The sequence below is a fragment of the Podarcis cretensis genome (assembly GCF_951804945.1).
Source record: "Podarcis cretensis genome assembly, chromosome: 5".
NCBI lineage: Eukaryota > Metazoa > Chordata > Lepidosauria > Squamata > Lacertidae > Podarcis > Podarcis cretensis.
Window position 1 is genome coordinate 6922583 of NC_137174.1, and position 26176 is coordinate 6948758.

Below are 26176 nucleotides of genomic sequence, written 5' to 3' on the forward strand. Positions count from 1 at the left end.
ACCAAGGATACATTACTGCATTGGGTTAAGCATGGGACTCCCTTTTTAAATGATTTGGGAACGTCAGTTGGTGCAGAATGTGGTCACTATAATGCTTGTAGAAACTAGACATTTGGATTACTGTATATTTCACCCAGTCTGTGCGTGGCTGCCTGTTTGATTCTGGCCCAGTTTAAGGTCATGGTTTTATGCTTTAAACAATTTGGAACTGGGTTATCTGAATGATCACTTGCACCCATATGAACCTCCTGTTATTTTAAGGTTGGCTAACTATGTTCTAATGCTAATGATTGTATTGGTATATTATTGGTATATTATTTTTATATGATGATGTAGTGAACCACCTTGTGAGAGAAGATTCCCGGAAAAGCGAGTTTAAAAAATAAAAATGGAACAAATGAATGGAGTTGTAAGTAGGCCATTTCTCAGTGAAAAAGGTGATGCTTAAAATAGTTAATAAAGGGGTGATTCCAACCAGCAAAGCCAGTTTAAAACTAGTCTAACAACCTGGGGTAAGTACATGGAATAAGGGTGTAGTCATACATGCACCCGAATGTTCTTTAGACAGACAGATTAATCTCTTCCAATTCAACTATGTAAGGTCACGTTATACAATGTCATAGTGCATAGAACTTGGGGACAGTTCTGGAGGACTCATCTCTATGGCTGGCACTCACAAGGTTGTAGAGGTGCATATTCAGATGTATAAAATATTGTGGCAAAATGAAGAAGTCATGCGTTTTCTGGACATGATCTCCTCCTCCACTTGTCAGTGGCATTGCAAAATCATAATTCATAAGTTAACACCTTCTTGCGGTTGCACTGGTGGTCCTGTAGAAGAGAATTACATTATAAATATAGAACCACCTTCTCTAATTTTCCAGTGGGAAAGCTAAGGGTTTCTACCAGCTAGAGTTGAAAGGGGTTTGCTGTCAGAATTCTCACTTGCAGATTCCAGTGTGAAATATCAACTGGATTTTCTCTGAATATTTCATTAATATTTGTTGTTGTTTAGTCGTTTAGTCATGTCCGACTCTTCGTGACACCATGGACCAGAGCACGCCAGGCACTCCTGTCTTCCACTGCCTCCCGCAGTTTGGTCAAACTCATGTTTGTAGCTTCGAGAACACTGTCCAACCATCTCGTCCTCTGTCGTCCCCTAATCCTTGTGCCCTCCATCTTTCCCAACATCAGGGTCTTTTCCAGGGAGTCTTCTCTTCTCATGAGGTGGCCAAAGTATTGGAGCCTCAGCTTCTGTCCTTCCAGTGATCACTCAGGGCTGATTTCCTTCAGAATGGAGAGGTTTGATCTTCTTGCAGTCCATGGGACTCTCAAGAGTCTCCTCCAGCACCAGAATTCAAAAGCATCAATTCTTCGGCGATCAGCCTTCTTTATGGTCCAACTCTCACTTCCATACATCACTACTGGGAAAACCATAGCTTTAACTTAATATTAGATACCTGCATTTGCAACTGATGTTATATTTGTTTCATATTATGGAAGAATGCTTCTGTTAAATTGTGGGTGAACATATCAGATGACACAGCGATTCTTCAAACAGCTCTTGTTTATTCACAGGCCAGGACAGAACTGAACGGAAGGGTTCAGTCAGCCTGCTTATAGAGAGCTCCAGTACAATGTAACTGTAACAATTTTCTAAAACTATCCAATCAGTGAACGTCACTTTTGATCCCTTATTTGCATAACTACCTACAGTATCCCCCTGCTGGCCCAGGGTGAGAACTTCAGTACATAACAGCTTCCACCTCTCCATAGAGCCTCCCCAGATTTCTCACTAACCACAGTTCCAAGGGTACCCCTTCTAGGCAACAGCCTCTCTACTTTATTTCTTGACTCCAAACCTTTTATACACCTGCCTCTCTTTGTCTCTCTTGAATCTTCCTTTCTGGGTGCCTTTAAGAGATTCTGCCCTCCCAGGATGCCTACCTTGCTTGAGAAGGTAGATCCTACAGCTGACAGGTGTACCATTTGCTGAGAGTTCCACCCACCCTTTCCTCCTCTGCTCTGGTACTCCTCTCTATGGAAGATACACCAGTTTGGCTGTCAGGATATGTGTGTGAAGAGAGAGATGTGTGCAACCAATGTATCGAAAGCTCAGTGTGGGCAGTGGGAGAGTGCATCTTCAGGGGTGAAGTCAAGCCGTTGGAGAGTTACAGCGCCTGCTATAGCTGTAGAGTCCGATATGGGAGAGCAGGCATAGGCAAACTCGGCCCTCCAGATGTTTTGGGACCACAACTCCCATCATCCCTGACCACTGGTCCTGTTACCTAGGGATGATGGGAGTTGTAGTCCCAAAACATCTGGACGGCCAAGTTTGCCTATGCCTGTGAGAGAGACAAGTTCTGTTGCTGCTGGGGCAGATGAAGGTGTTCGGTTGTGCTGCTACAGGTGCACCATGGTATTCTCTCTGCGCTCCTTCCACAGTCCTAGCTCTGGGCCTTTGCCTCCCTTCCCCTCAAGGGACTTGAAATTGTCCATAGTTGCCACAGGATGGCAGAGTAAATATGAACCGTGGATGCATAATTTTGTTGTGGCAAAGAACACTATGCCAATAAATACTTAAGTTTTTGAATATCTTATGTCATGGAACATTAAAGCTGCATCTAATAATGAAATGAGAATACAGTGGTACCTCGCAAGACGAATGCTTCGTAAGACGAAAAACTCGCAAAACGAAAGAGTTTTTCGTTTTTTGAGTTGCTTCGCAAGACGGATTTCCCTATGGGCTTGCTTTGCAAGACGAAAACGAAAAGTTTGTTTCCTTTGTCTTGCAAGTTTGTTTCCTTTTTCTTAAAACCATGCATTCACTTCGAGGAGCAACTCATAGCACGTGGTGTGGTAGCCTTTTTTGAGGTTTTTGAAGACTTTGGTGATTTTTGAAGCTTTTCCAAAGTCCATGCTTCGCAAGACGAAAAAATCGCAAGACGAAAAAACTCGCGGAACGAATTAATTTCGTCTTGCGAGGCACCACTGTAAAACATATCCATGGACCTGCAATCCTGAAGGCCTCTTGCTAATGTGTGACATTTTAATGTATTTTTAATCTTTGTTGGAAGCTGCCCAGAGTGGCTGGGGAGACCCAGGCAGATGGGCGGCGTACAAATAATAAATTATTGTTACTGTTACTGTTACTGTTACTGTTACTGTTACTGTTACTGTTACTGTTATTGTAGACTCACTCTGCAGTAATTATCTTTTTGATAATTTGAATTTTTAAAAGGCAAATAAATAAAAAAGTAACCTGGTGCAAATTAATAAAATCTAGCCAGTAAGCAAAACAGTAAGCAGATGGTAACTATATACCCAAAAATCTGAATGATATTTCAGCTTGAATGGGATAAACATCTCATTGATCATTACTTAAAAGTCCACCCCAAGTCATTCTGCTGAATACTGTTTTGGGACAACTTAATAGCTGAATAAAGTTTCAGTAGTTTGAGGGGAGAGATGCCCTCAAAATACTTCAGGGAACCTCTGGAGAGCAGGGAAGTAACAAATGAGGGGAAAGGCCAAAAACACACTCCTACTTTTGACTAGCAAATACAATTTCATACATTATGCAAAATAAGGTGAAAATATGCAAGTATCTGTATAATTGATACAAGATGCAAACTCCATCTTTTCTTAGCACAGAACCTGAGTAATCTTGGTGCATTTTTGTTTTATTTATTATTTTCCTTTTTACTTAACAAAATATAAATAACACTTACTAGGACAAAATACCTCTGAGCACTTTATAGCCATGCAGGACACACACAGTTCTGCTGTGTGCTCAGATGGACGCATGAATTTTAAAATGTTAATGTTAAGTTGTGGGTGAACATATCAGACGACACAGCAATTCTTCAAACAGCTCTTGTTTATTCACAGGCCAGAACAGAACTGAACGGAAGGGTTCAGTCAGCCTGCTTATAGAGAGCTCCAGTACAATGTAACTGTAACAATTTTCTAAAACTATCCAATCACTGAACGTCACTTTCGATCCCTTATTTGCATAACTATCTACAGTATCCCCCTGCTGGCCCAGGGTGAGAACTTCAGTACATAACACCCCTCCCCACCGAGATAAGGCATTAGTTACAATCGTAATGGTTTCCTTATATACAGCACTACACGTAATGGTTCAATTAGGCACAAAAGCATATCGGTTACATTTCACATACTTCCATTAGACCAACAGTGTTACATGTCCAACAACATAGTCCTTTAAATAAGTTGGGCGTTTGGAAACTCTGCCAGACCGCCGGGGACTGGTAGCCAAGTCTGGGGGGCCGCCCAATTCTTGCTGAGGCTGTGGCGCGACCCTAGGTGGCGTTGAAACCAAGTCCCCTGGATCCGCTGCTGTGGGTGGAACATCCGCAAGTGGAGTTGGTGGAATGTCAGGCACGGCAGTGGTCTGAGTCTGTGGGAAGTCTCTCACAAGCATTGTTTATAAAGTTTTACATCTTGCATTGGAGGGCCAAATGATTCTAAGCTGGAAACTTCTTGAGTTAGCAATAGTAGTTGTGTCTGGAAAGACACATGCTCTTAAAATCACTTTTGTGGCTAAGTGAGCACAAGTGAAATCGACTTGCTTCAGTGTCTGAATAAACTGTAGGCCTACTTTTTTTTTCTTTAGACAATCTTAGCCTACCACCAAGAGCTGTCCAACTTGTTTACAAAGGCCAATGAAAATTTATGAGGTCTTGACTTAATCAGCAGGCATGGTGTAAGCACCTCAGCTATAGAAACACGACACTGATGGTCACTAAAAATGAAACCACTGCATTCACTTGCAGAATTGCAAAGGAATAAGGCAATAATTAAATCTCAGCAATTACACTTCATTTCATTTTATATGAGCACATTCTTGCAACTTTGCATGAACAGCAGATGTCCCTCTCCCCATTAGTGAAGTGGTAAATGAGCTGACCTTTTCATACCTCCCCCAGCCAAATGATAAAATAAAGGGGACTCTTTAACATACTTCTGTTGCATCTCCCCCCTCACACTAGGCTTCATTGCCTGAGCCCGCTCTTTCTACTTGCCCTTCCACCATTACATACTGCTGAAGTCTCTTCTCCACTTGTTGCCTGAACCTATTAAGCAACATTAAACATCAATTTGCTTTTCCCACGATTGCAAAAGATTCCCACTGAGCACATACTCCATGTCATGCACGCTCAGCACTAAGAGTAGAGCGATGTTTAGTCTGATAACTTCCCCATATTGCCTGATGAGCTTCAGCTACTTTGCAGAGGCTCTTTCATCTCCAGTCAAGTATCAATGCCCGGTGATAGACATCTCTTTTCAGCCAGGCAGGTGCCCATGATCTCAAGCACATGCACACATACACAGACATGGAATATGGCGGGGTGCTTTTTGCAAATGTGGCTAAGAGATGGTTCAAAGCTCAGTGGTTAAAACCTTGACTCTACTGTGAGCACACTGGACAGCCTTTAGAGAACCATTCTTCTTTGACCCCCCCACCCCCACCCCCTGCAATAGTGCCGTTTGTGAGCTGGGATCAGTCCTGCCAAAAATCAGGTGAAGTCAATGCAAAATCACATTTCAATCTGCCTCCTGGATTCAAAATCGCTCCCAGTACCTCAACATCAATGACGTCCCCCATCCCCAGCTCAGAAACCTTCATGCCAAGTTTGGTGGTGATATATACTGCCCCATGCCCACAGGTTTCAGGGCAGTTCACATGATAAAATCAGAATTTAAACCACAAGGTATATAATCAAAAAAAAAAAAAAAAAACAAGAACAACTCAATGACCACCACCACCCCATGTCAAAAAATGGGTGAAGTCACACAAGAGGGATGTTTCCATCTTGAATCAAAATGGTGGCAGGCTTCCAAATATCAACAAAGATCACCACCCCTACCTTGGGAACCTTCCTGCCAATTCATATCTTGAAAGGCAGTCAAACCTATAGAGAACAAATGTACAAACCAATTTCCAAAATATATTCAATACAGTGGTGCCCCGCAAGACGAACGCCTTGCAAGATGGAAAACCCGCTAGACGAAAGGGTTTTCCGTTTTGGAGGCGCTTCGCAAAATGAATTTCCCTATGGGCTTGCTTCACAAGACGAAAATGTCTTGTGAGTTCCTGCGGGTTTTCCCCCCCCCCCCTTTTCCTAAGCCGCTAAGCCGCTTATCAGCTGATCCGCTGATAAGCCGCATAACAGCTGATTGCTAAAAGCCTCTAAATCGCTAATAGCGCTAATCCGCTAAGCTGTCAATGGGCTTGCTTCGCAAGACGAAAAAACCGCTATACGAAGAGCCTCACGGAATGGATTAATTTTGTCTTGCGAGGCACCACTGTATGTTGCCTGTAAAACTCAAGTAAAAGCGTTCCACCAAGCCACCACCAATCAATGGCTTTAAAAGAGGATTAGACAAATTCATGGAGGAGAAAGAGCTACCTTCACAGCTAGAGGCAGCGTTGTCTTCAAATACCTGTTGCAACAGGCAGCTGCATGGCCACTGCGAGATCAAGAGCCTGCACTAGATGGGCCACGGTCCTGATCCAGCAGGCTCTAGATCATATGCTCTGTCTAGGTGAATTATAACATTTTCCTGGATTAAAAAACATAAACAGTCGTATGTTCCTGTATCCACCAAGGAGATGCCACTTCCCAAAACCAAAGTGCAAACTCAAGGTAAGTTTGAGCAAACTGTGCACCACAAATAGGAAACGGAGGAACATTTGTGCCATAAAAAACTAGTTGTGTGGAATGAATGAATTGACTGGCAGCAACTCTTGAGTCTCTTGGGTCCTTCCCTGTCGTGCTGCAACTTGAGTCCCTTGTACATGGAGGTGCTGGGGGAATTTGAATCTGACACACCAAAGCATGTGTGTGGCCTTTTAAAGAAAGGGTATTTATGGTATTTATTTTTATTTTTAATTAGATTTATGTACCACCCGTCATAGGGATGCGGGTGGCACTGTGGGTTAAACCACAGAGCCTAGGGCTTGCCGATCAAAAGGTTGGCGGTTCGAATCCCCACGACGGGGTGAGCTCCCGTTGCTCGGTCCCTGCTCCTGCCAACCTAGCAGTTCGAAAGCACATCAAAGTGCAAGTAGATAAATAGGTACCACTCCAGCGGGAAGGTAAACGCCATTTCCGTGCGCTGCTCTGATTTGCCAGAAACGGCTTAGTCATGCTGGCCACATGATTGTATGCTGGCTCCCTCGGCCAATAAAGCAAGATGAGCACCGCAACCCCAGAGTCGGTCACGACTTGACCTAATGGTCAGGGGTCCCTTTATCTTTACCTTTTACCACCCTTCATCTAAGGATCACAGGGCAGTATACTGCACAAGGAACTATTTTATGTTTGAAAGAGAGTGGATGCACTTTTGAGAGATCAGTTCCGCTTCCGAGTGGGACCAGGTTACGCTCATGCCGCCAGGCCCCACCCCCACCTCAGCATGGTGCGGGATAGCGTCCCGCTGAGGGTGACCCGGCCATGCCATTTGCCAGGCGGCCAATCAGGGCGCTGAGGGGGCATGGCCGGGCCCATTTAAACCGTGGTGCGATTCTGGCAGCTTCTCTTTCAGCCTCACGCCGCAGATCTCCTGCCCTCCCACCCTCTTTTAGGTAGGGGCACTGGCCTTGCTATGGACTTCAGTTGGTCGCCGTTGAGGGGCCTGGTAGGACTTTTTCCACTTGGCAAATTGGCACCAGCCACTTGGTTTTCATCTACCACGTAGCAAACGTCACAACTTTGCAAAGGTTTGGAGGTTAGGCATTGGAATAGCGATCACCTGCCCCTCCATGCGGAAGGATATTCCATTAAAGGAATCCAGGAGTATGGATCTCATCCGAAGCTCGGGGAGGAGCTAGGGCCATGCCACAACCCCAGCGGGAACCCAGGGGATGCTCAAGTCGATCCACATCGGCGGGGCTTCTCCTGCTGGTGGTTTACAAGGCGGGCAGGAGTCAGATATAGCCTGTTGATACCAATGCCTAAGCCAATACTGCTCACATTCTTTAACCAATAAAGTGGTGGCCTAAATTTGCCCAATAACATTAACCTAAATTCTGTGTCCTTATGTCTTTATTCTCCTGGGGTGGCTTGGGGTTCTTAAAGCACAACCAAACCTATACCTTAAGAACTGCAGATGTATTGTTGGAAACACAATATTCAACCACAGTATAATAATAAATTAAGCCCATTGATTAGTCCCATTGATTGCAGTGGGGAAAGGTGTGAAGCTTAACTGCCACCTGTTGAAATGAGCATAGCTACGAAGGGTTGACTGGAGCACTTTTTAGTACAGTGGTACCTCGGGGACGCAGGTGGCGCTGTGGGTTAAAGCCTCAGCGCCTAGGACTTGCCGATCGAAAGGTCGGCGGTTCGAATCCCTGCGGCGGGGTGCGCTCCCGCTGCTCGGTCCCAGCGCCTGCCAACCTAGCAGTTCGAAAGCACCTCCGGGTGCAAGTAGATAAATAGGGACCGCTTACCAGCGGGAAGGTAAACGGCGTTTCCGTGTGCGGCTCTGGCTCGCCAGAGCAGCGATGTCACGCTGGCCACGTGACCCGGAAGTGTCTCCGGACAGCGCTGGCCCCTGGCCTCTTGAGTGAGATGGGCGCACAACCCCAGAGTCTGTCAAGACTGGCCCGTACGGGCAGGGGTACCTTTACCTTTACCTTTACCTTGGGTTAAGTACTTAATTCGTTCTGGAGGTCCGTACTTAACCTGAAACTGTTCTTAGCCTGAAGCACCACTTTAGCTAATGGGGCCTCCTGCTGCTGCTGTGCCGCTTCTGCACGATTTCTGTTCTCATCCTGAAGCAAAGTTCTTAACCTGAAGCACTATTTCTGGGTTGGAGGAGTCTGTAACCTGAAGCGTATGTAACCTGAGGTACCACTGTATATAAAAAGATGGGTAAATAGAAGTTTGCACAACATTTTTCCAACCCAGAGCCCTGGATGCCACCTCGAATTCTGACAGTATTGATAAGCTTGAAAGTTCACCCATTCTTAATGTATGCTATCTTTTCTCTCCTGCATTCACATACAGTGGTACCTCGGGTTAAGAACTTAATTCGTTCTGGAGGTCCGTACTTAACCTGAAACTGTTCTTAACCTGAAGCACAACTTTAGCTAATGGGGCCTCCTGCTGCTGCTGCGCCACCGGAGCACGATTTCTGTTCTCATCCTGAAGCAAAGTTCTTAACCCGAGGTACTATTTCTGGGTTAGCAGAGTTTGTAACCTGAAGTGTATGTAACCTGAAGCGTATGTAACCCGAGGTACCACTGTACATGAGTTGCTCTGCACATAGGGAGAGATATGCTGAAAGATATACCACAAAGCCAATCCTAGGAGCCCTCAGCCATATGCATTGCCACACAGGTGGTTGCCCATAATGGGAGGCCAGTTTGTGCCAACAAGTAACGCTTCTTGCAGGAGAATGTTGTGTCCCAGGGAGAAGTGATTTACTGGCTATTACCTGTCAGTTGCGGGAAACCCTGATCCATATCCACTGGAGAGATATAAATCTGTCACTTACTGTTTCTCTACATTTCTCATTTTTCCACTCTTAAGTACAGCATACTTCCAAATCTATTTGTAAACCTTTATTTATTTATTTTTAAGTCTGCACAAAAATTGTATTCATTTTTCGGTGCCTGTCTCCTCATATTGACATTTTATACACCATTGTGTCTAATATATGCATTTGGGAGGGGGGATCGCTAAAACAATGCATTCTTATGCATATTGGTTGGCTGTAGAGCTGAGTTATAAAATATGATGGCAAATATGCTTACTGGGAAAGGATGTGCAGATTAGGTTGGTTTGGACTAAAATACAGGCCAAATGCATTTCCCATCCCTGAAGTCCTCTGACAAGCGGTGTGAGGTGGATAGCTAGGAAAATGAGGGACTTCTCGGTGGTGGCACCTTCCTTTTGGAACAATTAGTGATGTTAAATTCTCGAGATTATTCTCAGGAATTTAACATCACTAGGAACATCCTCCCCAGGGGAGCGCCACCTGAGACATTCTTCATCGTCTTATTCGTTCCAGATGAAGAGCACTTCATTTACTCAGGCCTTTCAAGTTTGCATTTTTAAAATCAACCCTGCACTGTCCCTTTTAAAAATGTGGTTTTAAATAACTCTTTGTGTGGTTTTATGCTGAGTTGCGCATGGTTTTATTCCGTCTCCATTGGAAGGAAAGCTTTATGCCGTTGCTTTTTACTGTCTTAATCATTATACTTTGTGTTTTGTTTTATACGTATGGTGTTTGTTTTTGCTTTCTAAGCCACCTAGATTGTTTTTTGATGATCAGCCAAATACATTTAATAAATCACTATCCTTCCAGCTGTCATGATGAAGCATGCCCTGACCAGAGCCCAGCTGAGGGATGGTGGGGGAACAGAGAACACCCTGGTCTCTGGCAGGGGTGTTTCAGCCACAGGGCTACATTCCATCATGCCCTGCATGCCGCTGGTGGGTGAGGCGAGAGGCAAAGGTGGGCAGAGCAAGGGAAACGTCTTTTGCCTTCGTACCATGGGCTGCATTCCAGCCATGCAATAGAGCTGTGCATGCATGTAAACACATACAAACACACACACCGCCACGTGCCTTTCCGCCAAGGAAAAAGCATCGCCACATTCCAAGCATGCATTCTGCACAAGCAAAAGCACTTGAGCAGGGGCAGAGAGGGGCATGGCCTGAGGAGTGTGGCTTGGAGAGAGTCGCCAAGGCTGGCTAGAGATTCTTGAAGGGCTGTGCTCACCCATTAGACAGGCGGTTCATCACCCCTGATCTAGGGGGTCCCATTGGTGGAGCAGGGAGAGTGCATGATGGTGCACAATCATTTTGCTAAGAAGACTGATTGGTTGTCATGAAGATGATTACTGCTTGAATGCTTCTCCCTAAGTCAGTGGTTGAGGAACGCAGGTGGCACTGTGGTCTAAACCACAGGGCCTAGGGCTTGCCGGTCAGAAGTTTGGCGGTTCGAATCCCTGTGACAGGGCGAGCTCCCGTTGCTCCTACCAACCTAGCAGTTCAAAAGCACATCAAAGTGCAAGTAGATAAATAGGTACCACTCCGGTGGGAAGGTAAACGGGGTTTTCGTGCGCTGCTCTGGTTTCGCCAGAAGCGGCTAAGTCATGCTCGCCACATGACCCGGAAGCTGTCTGTGGACAAACGCTGGCTCCCTTGATCTATAGAGCGAGATGAGCACGCAACCCCAGAGTCGTCCGTGACTAGACCGAACGGTCAGGGTACCTTTACTCTGGGGTTGGATGCTCATCTCGCTCTGTAGGCCGAGGGAGCCAGCATTTGTCCACCTTGAAGTCAGTGGTTATCGACCAGTGTGCCGTGGCACCCTGGGGTGCCTTGAATGATGGTCAGGGGTGCCATGGGCAACACTGGCCTCCGTCCCTCTTTCCTTCCCTCCCTCCTCTGATGCCCTCTCATGTCTCTGCCTCTCAAAGGCTTGCACAGCTGTTTATTGCAGCAGCCCTGGCTATAAGCTCTGCAGGCGAATGGTTGTGCCCTATGTTCTCTTTGGGGCAGGGGCAGCTCAGAGACTCAGGGACAGAAGCAGCTGCCCAAAGGACTCTCAAGGAGAGGGGAGAGGAGAGGAGAGGAGAGGAGGCTGAGGGGGGAGGGGTTCGAAAAAGGGTGAGAGGCTACCAGCTCTGCAGGCAAAGGGTGACATAACCATGCTTCTGAGCCCCACAAGAGTGCCACAGATAGAACGTACTTGGTCAAGGGAGCCGTGGACCCAAGAAGGTCGAAACCTCTGCTCTAAGTGATGCTTGTGTTCCAAAGCATCTTGGTGACATCTTGGTGTTGGCTGCCTGGAGTTTCAGTGTGTGTCGCCTCTGCACAATGCAACAGGCAGTGATGGTGAACAAGACTTGCAAGTCAATGTCAGGCCGCTCATGGCTGGCTTCAGCAGCAGAAACTGACGAATCTGTCAATTTCAGTTTCCCATTTTTCCATTTCTGCATCAGCTGGCAATTTGTTCCTAAAAAAAAAAAGTTCACATGAAAATTCACACACTTCTTGTGCATTTTTTTGCAAGCAATTTCCCAGCATATAATGCAATGGTGTACATTATTTGCAGTAATGTATGTATTTTTGTACAGACTTTCCCTCAATGTATACTTTTTCCACACTGCACTGCAAAACTGGAAGATGTTCAACTTTCAAAGGTTCATTTCAGTTTGTGTATTTTGATCAGAAACACAGATTATATTCAAATGCGAACTGGGTGACTTTCTGCTCATTCCCTATTCAGTGTGGAAAGTTTCCTATTTACCAACCGATTGTTCTTTTTCCTGTGCTCCCCCCTCCCCCACTGTCTGCTGCAGCCACAAATGTGGAGTGCAGCTCAGTGTGGTGAAATTTCCTGATGCTGATCATGATGTCACAGGAGGAGGAAAAAACCCTCCAAGAACAGAAATGGCATATACTTTTAATGCAACTTACTCATAGCTTGCTGGTGTTTAGACTCGACCTTCGGCGTTGCCCAATGTCCTGGCTTCCGCTCAGGCACAATGAAGGAGTGGCTCAAGAAAGGAGCTGTAAGCAAACAGAGCTGGATTCCTTTATTTCCCTGTTCGGATGTGATGCAGGAAGACGGGGGAGAGAACAACTCCACAACGGTGGCTTCTGAACATTCTGCTGGCTACGAGCCCTTTCCCAGGCTCCCTCTCGGTTTATCCTGCAGGATCCCCAGGAGCCGCACTCACGGATACCTTGCTTACAAAACTCCGTGTGCTTGCATCAACTACCAAACCCTCCTTCCTCTGCCAAGCAGTGGAGTAAGACTGTCTCGCTGATGCAGGCCTGGCCACTAAACCCTTGCTTAGGGGCAAGGGGAAGTCCTCTGGAATTCTCATAGACCTCATTGTGTGTGTGGCTTGTGTGCATTACTGGATTAGAGCAAATGGGATACAAAGGAACAAAGAACAGGATGCATTGCTATCGGAGGCAGCCAAAGAAGGTAACATGTATTTTGAATTACTCGGCTGGGGTCTCAGATTTTGAGTTAATTGCTTTGTACAGGGTGCGAGTTGCATGCTGAAAAACTCTGTGCTTCTTATAGGAGCACATGTTCAGGAGCAGCAAGCCTATAAGTATTGCCCACTGATGGAAATACATAAGAAAAGAAGGCATATCTTTATGTCTTGCCTGAGCCTGGTGATTGTTGCAGACAAACTGTTGAGTTGGATGGACTTTTGGTCTGATCCGGCAAGGCATTAGGACAACTTGTTGTTTAGTCGTTTAGTCATGTCCAACTCTTCGTGACCCCATGGACCAGAGCACGCCAGGCACTCCTGTCTTCCACTGCCTCCCGCAGTTTGGTCAAACTCATGTTTGTAGCTTCGAGAACGCTGTCCAACCATCTCGTCCTCTGTCGTCCCCTTCTCCTTGTGCCCTCCATCTTTCCCAACATCAGGGTCTTTTCCAGGGAGTCTTCTCTTCTCATGAGGTGGCCAAAGTACTGGAGCCTCAGCTTCACAATCTGTCCTTCCAGTGAGCACTCAGGGCTGATTTCCTTCAGAATGGAGAGGTTTGTTCTTCTTGCATTAGGACAACTACTGTAGCACAATAGCTAAGCTATGCTTCATAATACTCAGAAGAAGCCCTGGTGCTCGTTGCTACTTCAATGAAACATTTTGAACCCCTGAATGTGCTATATACATGATAAGTATAATTTATCACTAGCATCATAGTACTCAGAACAAGTCCTGGTGCTTTCTGGTCCAGCTATGAACCAGAAAACCCATCATGCACATCCTACTTCTAGCATAAAAGTTACCAGATAGGCTCAGGTAAGCCGTCCTTGTCTCTGTTTCAGTGTTTATGGAGGAAATAATACTGGCAAGCCTTACAGGGTGCTGTTAAGTGTTGCTGAAATAATGTATGTGAAACATTTTGAACGGACACAGCATGTATCCATCCACTTGGTGCTTTTTAACCTGCATTTTAGTAAGAGAGGTTACTTTGAGATGGAAAATAAACATTCTCCATCATTGCTGAGCAGGGGTTAAGAATTTAGTGAGCAAAATCCAGCTGCCCACAGTGCTAGAGGCTAGTGAACAAAGCAGACACGTATGGTACTTGGCTTGTATACGATTGTGGCTAAGACACTGAGCTATGTCAATTGGAGGAGGTCCATACTTCAAAGCTCACTTCTTCTATAAACTCACTTTACACACTCACTTTTTGCCCCATGTGTCACATGCACAAGCCTGTCATTTCCTGGTCCATGTCTGAGTGCTTTCCCCCACCCCTGCCACTTTCCTCAAGGAAAAGCTGCTCTTTACTGCTGAATTGGAACAAGTGGCCATTCAGGTTTTCCGCAGATTGTCATTTGCACTGATTCAGTTGCAATGAGTAAGCTTTTTTGAGGAAAGCAGTGCCTCCCACAAAAAAAGCACTCAGACAGGGAGCTTTAAAGCACAGATCTGTACCTAGAAATGTGGAGCAAGGCTAAGTGTGCATGAGTTGTTAGGGTAGCTTTACTATCTGCCTTGGCCCCCTTCGTGCAATATGGGATTGATAGTGACCTGCTTTGTAGGAGTGTTGTAATGATTACAGCAAGGTAATCATACACTTGAAGCCTTTGAACACCTGAAGGTGCTCTCTACATGCTAAGTATCACAGCTGGAAGAAGTTTTGCTGCTCTTTGGTCCACCAAGTCTGGATCTCATGCCAGGTTCCTGAGGCAGACAAGACACGGTGTGAGAGTGTGTATTGGGCAAGAGGCCTAGCAACCTACTTCATGCTTCCTTCCAGAAGCATTTTCATGCCAACGAGAGGCCTTGAGCATTGATTGGCTGTCTGAATTAGCAGCTACCAAAGACCACTCCATAAACAGGATGGCTTTGGAGGAGCAGCTCAGGTCACCAGAAAGTGTAACTGGTGCTGGATCTCTTGAGGCTTCCTAGCAATGGTGCTGCAGCTTGTGGGGTCTGTATCCCTTCAGTTGGTAATATGTACTGCAGGCATAAGGACTGAGGTCCAGCGCCGAGAAGCCAAGTTACAGGGAACCAGGCAGAGGGCCTTCTCGGTAGTGGTACCCGCCCTGTGGAACGCCCTCCCAGCAGATGTCAAGGAAATAAACAACGATCTGACTTTTAGAAGACATCTGAAGGCAGCCCTGTTTAGGGAAGCTTTTAATGTTTATTTTTTTGTTGTTGTTGTTTAGTCGTTTAGTCGTGTCCGACTCTTCATGACTCCATGGTCCAGAGCACGCCAGGCACTCCTGTCTTCCACTGCCTCCCGCAGTTTGGTCAAACTCATGTTGGTACCTTCGAGAACACTGTCCAACCATCTCGTCCTCTGTCGTCCCCTTCTCCTTGTGCCCTCCATCTTTCCCAACATCAGGGTCTTCTCCAGGGAGTCTTCTCTTCTCATGAGGTGGCCAAAGTATTGGAGCCTCAGCTTCAGGATCTGTCCTTCCAGTGAGCACTCAGGGCTCATTTCCTTAAGAATGGAGAGGTTTGTTCTTCTTGCAGTCCATGGGACTCTCAAGAGTCTCCTCCAGCACCATAATTCAAAAGCATCAATTCTTCGGCGATCAGCCTTTTTTATGGTCCAGCTCTCACTTCCATACATCACTACTGGGAAAACCATAGCTTGAACTATACGGATCCCTTCATGGATCACTGCCTTGCTGTGGCGAAGGGGCTTGAATAACTCAGAGAAGCTATGAACTATGCCATGCAGGACCCTGGTAGGGATTGATATTACCTGGTGTCCAAACAACTCATTTATCCCTTGCAGCTCTTCACTTCACTCACTGGCTAAAAACACTGATGGATCGTGATCTGTCATTTCCATAGACTCTGTGTCTCTGTCTTTCCTCCTTTCCTTTCTTCCAGGGCGCAGGATGATATGCCTCTTTTCCATTTCTCCCCCTCAAATCATAATGGCACATATTTTGCTAGTGATCTTTATCCATTTCAGCAGATTCCAACTGCAGCCATGACAAGCAGAACATGTTTATTGCTGAATTACACACACAAAAGGATTGCCCACGATTGTCCACAAGGCTCCTGATCTATTGAGATTTCACAAACACAGTTTATCACTACTTGATGACTAGCAGCTGAATGTGTGAAATGCAAAACACGGCATTTGAGGTGACGTGAGGTGATTTGTGACGGCTGAGTCACAAATGCCTAGCCACAGTAATTCACGTGTCGCTTACTGAAAGAATGGATTATTGCGATGTGCTTTATGTGGGGCTTCCCATGCGCTTAATCAGGCGGCTTCAGTTAGTGAAGAATGCTGCAGCACCATTGCTGACAGGAGTGAGGCCCTGTCACATATAACACCTGTGCTCAGCATTGGTTGCTGATTTGCTGCCCGGCCAATTTCAAGGTGTTATTACAGTGGTACCTTGGGATGTGAACAGGATCCGTTCCGGAGCCCCGTTCGCATCCAGAAGCAAACGTAACTAGCGATGGCATGTCTGCGCATGCACGCATCACTTTTTGCCACTTCTGCGCATGCGCGTGACATCATTTTGAGCGTCTGTGCATGCGTGAGCGGCGAAACCCGGAAGTAACATGCTCCGTTACTTCTGGGTTGCCGCAGAGCGCAACTCGAATGCGCTCAGCATGAAGCATATTCAACCCGAGGTATGACTGTATTTGCATATGTAATCATAACAACTTGGGACTAGTTTACCTACGACATCACATTGTCCCACATGTGCCCACTTGACCTCTTTGATTGGCACTCCTACAAGTGCAACATAAATAGCCGTTCTGCATTTGTAAAAACTTTGGAACTCCCTCCTTATTGAGCAGACGCCTTCCTTGTGCTCTTTTTTGGTGCCTGCCATAAACATTCTTCCTTAAAGTAGCCTACCCAGATGCGTAGAAAGTTGAGGTAATATTAATGCATTTGTATTTTCACTTTTGTATGTTTTAAAGTAGGGTTGTAATTTTTTTCTTGATATTCTTTTTTATCTTTATCTTGAAAGGATTTTTAAAACAAATTAAAAAATCAAGCCATGTATAATTTTTATGAAATAAAGAAAGGGAATGTATTCACTTGATGCTACAGATAATCATCAAGTGTGTGAACCAGCCTGTTGCCAGGGGAGAAAGAAAACTCAAGTCAAGTTTGGCCAAATCTGTGTCAGGAAATGGACAAAGTTGGGCCAAAGTCACGTTTTGGTATGTCATCTTGATTCAAAATGGCAGCCAGCATCCCAATGTTGGCAGAGTGCTGTGCCCACCTTGGAAACCCTCGGAAGGTGGTGCACTCTCCTTCATTAGAACTTTTTAAAGCAGTTTGATGACCATCTGTCATGGATGCTTTAGTTACATGGCTGGGAGTTGACCTAGATCAGGCATAGGCAAACTCAACCCTCCAGATGTTTTGGGACTACAACTCCCATCATCCCTAGCTAACAGGACCAGTGTAGTCTCAAAACATCTGGAGGGCCGAGTTTGCCTATGCCTGATCTAGATGACCCTCTGGTTCCCTTCCAACTCTACAATTCTACGATTCTATGAATACAGCCTAGGGATTCTTCTATGAAGCTTCCATGTCATTGTTGCCACCATGGCCAGAGTGGGCAGAATTGCTGCCAGTTACATCGTCACCAGTGGCCAGACTTACTCTTGTCGCCCAGTCAGGCTGAAAGGCCAGTGGTCCAGCTGCCAGGAGATTGTTTCAGGAGGCAGGAAGCAATAGCAACAGCAAGCTGACAGGACCATTGGTGGGAGAGGAGAGGGGTCCTCACCCTGACCCACTGATGGACAGCAGGCAACAGTGCTTCTGTTAAGAGCACAGTGGAGCAGCTGGGACCCTCTCCAGTGCCATCAGGAGATACCCCAATGGTCTTGTGATGACACACACCCACACCCGCAACTTAGCTCTACACTGGTCCTCTTCTGAGCCTCCAGACTGAGAGTAGCCACCAGCCTGATTCTCCACACAAGTTGCAGAGCATGATGTGGGTCCCCTGCGAGGTGGGAATGGATCCCACCATTGATATCTCCCATCACTGCAAGCAGACTTTGAATGGGGGGGGAAGTAGCAGGGCATCACACCACCAACAATTTGCGCCAGCACTTGAAGTGGCTTCACTGGTCAATCTCACTCAGGCCAGAGGGCAGCCATGTCCCAGCTATCAGGCAGCAAGGGCAAAACAGTGGTAATGCAGCAGATTCCCCCCCCCCCCCCAGCTAGCTCTCAGATTCCCATTCCCAAGAGGCTAAGGTGGCCAACCATGGAGTTCAGGAAGCATGAGGTCTATCGGGGGGCAGGGGACACACCGCTGAGCCTACCTGTCTGAAAATCTGCAGGATTAATCTCCCCTTGAGGAGCTACAGTTTCCCCAAATATCATGTACCAATTGCAAAAACCAGCAGTTCATTGTTGTCTTGATTTTCCCAATGAAAGTCAATGGGAGGACTGAATATTTGGATTTCCAAATGTTGCTCCTATGCGGGATCTGAGGCAGGGACACTTCGAGGCAAGGTAGGGCCCGACCCAGAGCTCTGACCATGAGGCTGCTATTATTATTCATTGCATTTATATCTTGCCCTTCCCAAAGGAGCCTGGGGCGGCAAGGCCGGGCTGCCTCACACATCCCCCGTTGACATTGTAAGCATACATATTAGGAAGGAAGTGAATCCTACTGAACTCAGTGGAACTTGCTTCTCTGTAAACATTGCTAGGATTGGACTGTAAATTTTCTTTTGGCAGTGCAAGGCAAGGCTTAGATATTCTGTACTATTACTGCGATTGTGCATGTGAAGTGTTTTGAATGCTCTAAAATGTTGCACAAATGCACAAAGTATTATTCTGCACAATGTACAGTGGTACCTCGGGTTACACACGCGGTTCAGGTTACATAAGCTTCAGGTTACAGACTCCACTAAACCAGAAATAGTGCTTCAGGTTAAGAACTTTGCTTCAGGATGAGAACAGAAATTGTGGTCTGGCAGTGTGGCAGCAGCAGGAGGCCCCATTAGCTAAAGTGGTGCTTCAGGTTAAGAACAGTTTCAGGTTAAGTATGGACCTCCGGAACGAATTAAGTACTTAACCTGAGGTACCACTGTATATCCTCTTTATTCCCTATTAAGCCCTTCATCTTCCTAGGCAACACAGTGTGAGTGGAATGGATGACAGCTGAGCTGTACTAAGTTTGGTTTTAAAGGGACCCCTGACCATTAGGTCCAGTCGTGACCAACTTTGGGGTTGCGGCGCTCATCTCGCTCTATGGGCCAAGGGAGCCGGCATTTGTCCACAGACAGCTTCCGGGTCATGTGGCCAGCATGACTAAACCACTTCTGGCAAACCAGAGCAGTGCACGGAAACGCCGTTTACCTTCCCGCCGGAGCGGTTCCTATTTATCTACTTGCACTTTGACGTGCTTTCGAACTGCTAGGTTGGCAGGAGCTGGGACGGAGCAACTGGAGCTCACCCCGTCACAGGGATTCAAACTGCTGACCTTCTGATAGGCAAGTCCTAGGCTCTGTGGTTTAACCCACAGTGCCACCTGCATCCCTTTAAGTTTGGTTTTACTCAGTGCTATTTTTCTAGAAAAAGAGGTGCACCGAACTCACCTTGAACACCTCCCTTGTTCTCTTATAATGGCAATGGTGCCCACCTGAGAGATGCCGGAACTGAGTTCTGGGCAGTTCCAGCTGGAAAAAAAGCCCTGGTTTTACTGGCCTTCTGGCTGTCAGGTTCATTTTTAGTCCATGACGTGTTCACCATATTTCACTTGCATGAGTGTGAGATTTTTGAACAGGGTAAAATGTTGTCTGATTCAGAAATGAAGCTACACGGCAACCAGCCTGCTTTGAAAACATTTGAATGCAGGTTACCTTTCTCCAAAAAAAATCATAAGGGGAATTGCAAGGGTGGAGCTTAGGTAGCGGTGTGGAATGTGAAGTTACAAATACAACATATGAAACCACACCCTTTGGTTAATGAACTCCAAGGACAGGGTTTGGCTTAAACCAAAAGACGAGTCGAGAGAGGGAAGGAGCAAGTGACGTTTCACAGTTCCTTCCTGGCAAACGACTGCGTCCTCTGCTTCCATCATCTCTCCCTGAAGTCAAACAGCTAGAACCATCTTCAGAGTTTCAGGTTTGAACTGGTTCTGCTCTCATTCACCCATATTCAAGCAGGGTGTACACAGCCACACACTCACGTTCACACAAATAGCATTTGAGCTTTATAGCAAAACTGCTCTATACCTCCTACCTCAGATCGTGTGTGTCTGTGTCTGTGTTAGGGAGGGGTGGAGTGGGGTGAGAATTCATGGTAGAGTACTGACTTGTGGGACGCAGGTGGCATTGTGGGTTAAACCACAGAGCCTAGGACATGCCGATCAGAAGGTCGCGGTTCGAATCCCCGCGATGGGGTGAGCTCCCGTAGCTCGGTCCCTGCTCCTGTCAACCTAGCAGTTCGAAAGCATGTCAAAGTGCAAGTAGATAAATAGGTACCGCTCCGGCGGGAAGGTAAACGGCGTTTCCGTGCACTGCTCTGGTTTGCCAGAAGTGGCTTAGTCATGCTGGCCACATGAGCCGGAAGCTGTACACTGGCTCCCTCGGCCAATAAAGCGAGATGAGCACCGCAACCCCAGAGTCGTCCATGACTGGAGCTAATGGTCAGGGATCCCTTTACCTTTACTGACTCGTTAAGAAGAATTTCTTGCAATTGAAAAGCAAGCATCCTGGGCTGACTCCTAGGCCAGAATCCTTCTCCCAGTAATTCTAGTGTCGGGTGTGTATGCACACGATCTCCCCTTCTTGGGACTAAGATTATTCTGTTTTCCTGACATTACCCTAACTGTTAATTTGTGCAGTACATTGTTAGGGGTTTGAGAGGGTAGGCTCTATTCCTGAGCCCCCTTTCTAATTCCGGGATCCAAGACAGATTCAATTGCTGGAATAGCCAGGCAGTGATACAAAGCGCTGCAAATCCTCCAACAGCCTGCTGAAATTCTGTAACTTTTCATACCATGAATATTTGGAGTTGATTTTGGTCCGACTGTGGTTGTGCTATAGTCTCCCTGGACAGCAGTGATGTGGTGGCATTAGGAAACCATGACAGAACAACTAAGACTGTGTCCACACTAAGACATTCAACTCCAGTGTGGATGAGTCCTAATAAAGAAGAATAAACCCACCACTAACACACGTGGTAGAATGCACCCACAATAAACACCATTCCGAGGGCTCGTCATTCCGTTTCAATTTGCTGCCCACTCTTCCTCTTTCCCTGTGAGAAAGAGGAGGCGCACAGCAAGCCAGAAAAGACCACTTTGCACAGGGCGCCTGAGAAAGGAGGTGGGGATGCCATTTCTTCCTTTCCAGGAAGTCTAGGGTGAAGTGAAAGCATTGCTTCACTTGCCCTTTTCTGTGTCATGCATGGGACAGAAGAGGACTATGGTCTCAGTCCTTTAGCTTTGCACAAGGCTCCACAAGAAGAGTACAGTGGTGCCTCGCAAGATGAAATTAATCCGTTCCGTGAGGCTCTTCGTATAGGGGTTTTTTCGTCTTGCGAAGCAAGCCCATTGACAGCTTAGCGGATTAGCGCTATTAGCAGTTTAGCGGCTTTTAGCGGATCAGCTGATAAGCGGCTTAGGGCTTAGGAAAAAGGGGGGAAAGGGGAAAAAAACCGCAGGAACTCGCAAGACATTTTCGTCTTGCGAAGCAAGCCCATAGGGAAATTCGTTTTGCGAAGCGCCTCCAAAACGGAAAACCCTTTCGTCTAGCGGGTTTTCCGTCTTGCGAGGCGTTCGTCTTGCGGGGCACCACTGTACAATGAGAGAGACTGAGATGATGGAGCAGGGATATAGCCACACACAGAAATCCCCACCCCAGTCACTGGGGAACCGGTGGGCTAAGCCAGACTCAGCGGTTTTCCCTTTTCTGAAACTTTTACATATTCTAGGCATCCTTGGGGGGAAACCTCAAGGCTAATGTGACAGGAGAAGGGGCCAAGAGGTTTATTCTGAGTCCATGACTTGAAATTGCATAGTAGTGCCTGTAAGTCTAAAACTTCTTCCTGTTTCCACAGTGCCCAGCAAACAGAAGGTACTTTATGGAAACAACTCCATTTTTTTTTTTTTTTTTAAAAAGTCATTCCATGGGGCAGAATATTGTGCTACTGGTGCTGGACTGGGGCTTGTGAGGGTGTCGTGTACAATAACTCAAAAAGGAATTCATAAATGCCCACCTAATGTTAAATCAAAAGTACAAGCAAAGAGGAAAGTACATAATCAAAGTTACAAAACATAGGAGCAGGATAGAGGTTGTCTTTTCCAAACAGAGAGAAGATACAGTAATATTTTAAAAATTAAAGTCAAATTTCACAATTTGGTGGGGGAAGAGAGTTTTGTATATCTGAATTTGACATATAAGAAATTAAACAGCATAAAAATGTTGGGTTATGTTCCTTCCTGCTTGTACCTTTACATTAATAAAAGTATTTAATGAAAAATAAACACTCATTTATGAATCGCCTATAAAAATCCTCAGAAAATTCATCTTGGTAAGTTTTACAGGCTAGAGGTTTTGTTTACAAGTTTGTAAAGCACCTCTGGTTTTTGTTAATTAAGCAGCAAAGAAGCTGTTGTTTGTAATGACCGCTCCCCACCTCAAATGGGGGGGTGCTTTTTGCGGGGTCATGCACAGCCCCCTGATCCTACATGATCCCCTGCAGTTCAGACTGGCTTCACCTTCCTGAGCTAGATACCTGGAGGTTCCCACCTAACCTCAGACAGTTAGCCAATCCCAGCTGAGGAGGTGTTGCCAGGAGAGTTGACCAGGTAGGGTTAGGACCGCCCTGCACTCACAAGAGAGGGTAGAACTTACCTGGGAGTCCTCAGTCGGCTTCAGAGCTTCTCCCACCCTGTCCTCCCTCAGTTTACGCCTTCCTTTTGCAGGTTAATCTCTTCTTTACAGATATGCGGGCGCTACTGTGGTCATTGATGGTTGCTGTTGAGGGACCGGAAAGGAATTTCCCTGCATTGGCAGGTTTTGCCTTCCCCGTAGCAAAAATGTCACAACTTTGGTGGTTTCAGGCCTTGGACAGAATCCTTTAGTCTATCTTCCCTAAATGGGGGTGGGTCAGGCATGAAGCGGTGACCCATGCCCCCCCCCGCAGTGGTGATACCAGGGTTTCCCATTAAAGGGGTTGTGTGGAAGGGAGTCACTGGCCATATGCCATTAGGTTGTCATTGCTCTTCCCTGTTGTCCCCCAGATCCCCGGACAGGGGCTGGGAGGGATAAACGCCCAATGCCTAAGCCAAGGTCTCCCTATATCTGTATAGCATCTAGATCAAGGGAAGTAATAGTGCCACTGTATTCTGCTCTGGGCAGACCTCACCTGGAGTACTGTGTCCAGTTCTGGGCACCACAGTTCAAGAAGGACACTGACAAACTGGAACGTGTCCAGAGGAGGGCAACCAAAATGGTCAAAGGCCTGGAAACGATGCCTTATGAGGAACGGCTAAAGGAGCTGGGCATGTTTAGCCTGGAGAAGAGGAGGTTAAGGGGTGATATGATAGCCATGTTCAAATATATAAAAGGATGTCACATAGAGGAGGGAGAAAGGTTGTTTTCTGCTGCTCCAGAGAAGCGGACACGGAGCAATGGCTCCAAACTACAAGAAAAAAGATTCCACCTAAACATTAGGAAAAACTTCCTGACAGTAAGAGCTGTTTGACAGTGGAATTTGCTGCCAAGGAGTGTGGTGGAGTCTCCTTCTTTGGAGGTCTTTAAGCAGAGGCTTGACAACCATATGTCAGGAGTGCTCTGATGGTGTTTCCTGCTTGGCAGGGGGTTGGACTCGATGGCCCTTGTGGTCTCTTCCAACTCTATGATTCTATGATTCTATGACTGTCTTAGAAATCTATTAAACCTAGATGGCTTAAAACCAACCAACCAACCAACCACAAGACAAGTCCACGGAGGAATGCTCTGTCAACGGCTATCCATCACAATAACTCGATGGCCCTCGTGGACTCGATGGCCCTTGTGGTCTCTTCCAACTTTATGATTCTATGATTCTATTCTATGATCTGAAATTTTAATAAAGTTGTGGCCAATTTTAATCCCATAACACGTTGTCATGAGTCATTATTCCTCCCAGGGGTCGCCTGGGGTCGGAGGGGAGGTCTCGCAAAAAGAACTCTGCTTTAAACTAGCAGTTCAGCTTTGAAAATATCATTTACTCTGCCATAATTTCCAGTCACAGTGAAGCATTTTTATAATGCCTCAGATGAAGTTGAGTACACAAGCAAACAAAAAGGAAGAGTAGAAAAATCTCAGAGTGGTGGTGGTGGGGTTTGATTCACCCTTGTGCTTCCCCCTTCCAGTGAAAATAAGCCTGAGCTCCGCCATCAGCCCCATTTATCTCCCCTCTTGAACCACATCACCATGTCCTTTCAGCTGCCTGTGTTGCAAGAGGCTGCAGGAGTAATCCTTGCAGGGTCATTCTCACGCATCATCTTCCTCCAGCTGATTAACCTCATTTTCCCCCTTCTGAATTACACTTGACAGGAAAGTGGGGGAGCGAGGGAGCCAGCCACAGCTTAAAGGGAAAAGTGTGAGCTATAACATTGTAATTTCCCATTGGTTCCCTATTGTCTTTTATTGTGTTCTAAAGGGTGTGCGAAATGAAGAGTATTTTTTAAAGAAATGAAATAAACAGAAACATTGAGTGCAGAATTTCCTAAGGCTTTAGAACCACCCCCGTTTTCTTACTACCAGTGAGACTTTAACACCTTTAATGGGTGTTAGTAAAGTGCAGCTCCCAACCCTTAGGACATGGGTAGGCAAACTGAGGCTTGGGGGCCGGATCTGGCCCAATCGCCTTCTAAATCCGGCCCGCGGACGATCTGGGAATCAGCATATTTTTACATGAGTAGAATGTGTCCTTTTATTTAAAATGCATCTCTGGTTTATTTGTGGGGCATAGGAATTCGTTCATATTTTTTTTTCAAAATATAGTCTGGCCCCCCACAAAGTCTGAGGGACAGTGGACTTTGTAAAAGTTTGCTGACCCCTGCCTTAGGAGGTCATACTGACTGGCATCTATGCTGTTTTGATTTAATCTCAGCTATGACCTAATACTCCAGTATTAAATCAAAGGCTTACACTTCCTTTCTGCAGAACTCTAGCTTGACTCAGCAGCAGCAGCAACAACTTCACCCAGAGCAAAGCTGGGTTTGCCAGTGCAAAAATGGTTACGTTTACTATCCGTTTTCTATGAAAACAACGATCCTGGTGGGCCATTGTGAGGCAATATTGGGCCAGTGTTTTGGACTTGATGGAGTATTAACATCCGGTGATATTTATTTGTTTTACTCCATTTATGAATCATTTCCCATAAAGTATCTCAAACTGATGTCAGAGTTTTCCTGTTGTGTGTTTCCATGGGACGTGCTAGACAATTCTCCTTAAATCTTCTGAATGGTTAGGAAATATCTGACAGGAGGGGTGTGCCTTTGTTCCCCAACCCACCTTGCCATAAGGATGATATAATCTGTGTGAAATGAACCATACAGTTTTTGAATGAGAGACAAGGCTTATCTGGTCCTGCTAGATTTTATCTGAACTGACGTTTGCTGTGATTTAGAATGGGTTTTCTCTGTGAAAGCAGTGGGTCGAGAGGCAAGACCCAAGCTTTCTAGGCATGCGGAAGTGCGGATGAGCCCACAGAGAGCTAAGTTTGCATTTTGTAAGCTAACAGCATTTTTGAGTTGCTGGTTGCTTCTGCCTAGAGATCTGATGTGAAGCAGTAGAATCTGGTGTCTTGGAGTGCTTAAACTCTGCTTCCACCTATGCTCAACCTCTTTATTTGTAGACAAATGTTACTAAGCATCATAAACCTCAACTGACCTCTTTCTGAAGGAAACCAAACATGGCGAAGCACTGTGCTTCCTGGAACCTGTCACTCCTTGGAGTAGTTGGGAGAGTCACATAACAGTATATTCAACAGAGAAGCTAAGGCAAACTTGGACATTTTACAAGTTTTGCCTCCTCGTGTGTCTGTCGGTCTTTTCAAATGAAGTTGGTTTTGCATGAGGAATGTGGATCTGGCCTCCATTTCTGGAGTAGTACTGAATTCCTGAGAATCAGTAATTAGTGTCGCAGGTCTCTCCTTTCCTTAGGAATGCCTCTTGGGGGTTTTCAATGTCTGGT

The 26176-nt window shown here is 46.1% G+C and overlaps 1 protein-coding gene across 2 annotated transcripts in view; it reads left to right on the top strand.

The window, feature by feature from the left end:
- Positions 1 to 26176, top strand: part of LOC307215643 (uncharacterized protein) — a 76626-nt gene that overhangs the window by 17872 nt on the left and 32578 nt on the right. The window contains exon 1 of one of the 2 annotated variants that reach the window (XM_079975078.1): positions 12456 to 12984. The exons of the other annotated variant lie outside the window; for it this stretch is intronic. Within the exon in view, the coding sequence (XP_079831204.1) occupies positions 12928 to 12984 (57 nt within the window). The 5' untranslated portion in view covers positions 12456 to 12927. Of the gene's footprint in view, positions 1 to 12455; positions 12985 to 26176 lie in introns of those variants that run through there. 2 annotated transcript variants of the gene reach the window in all.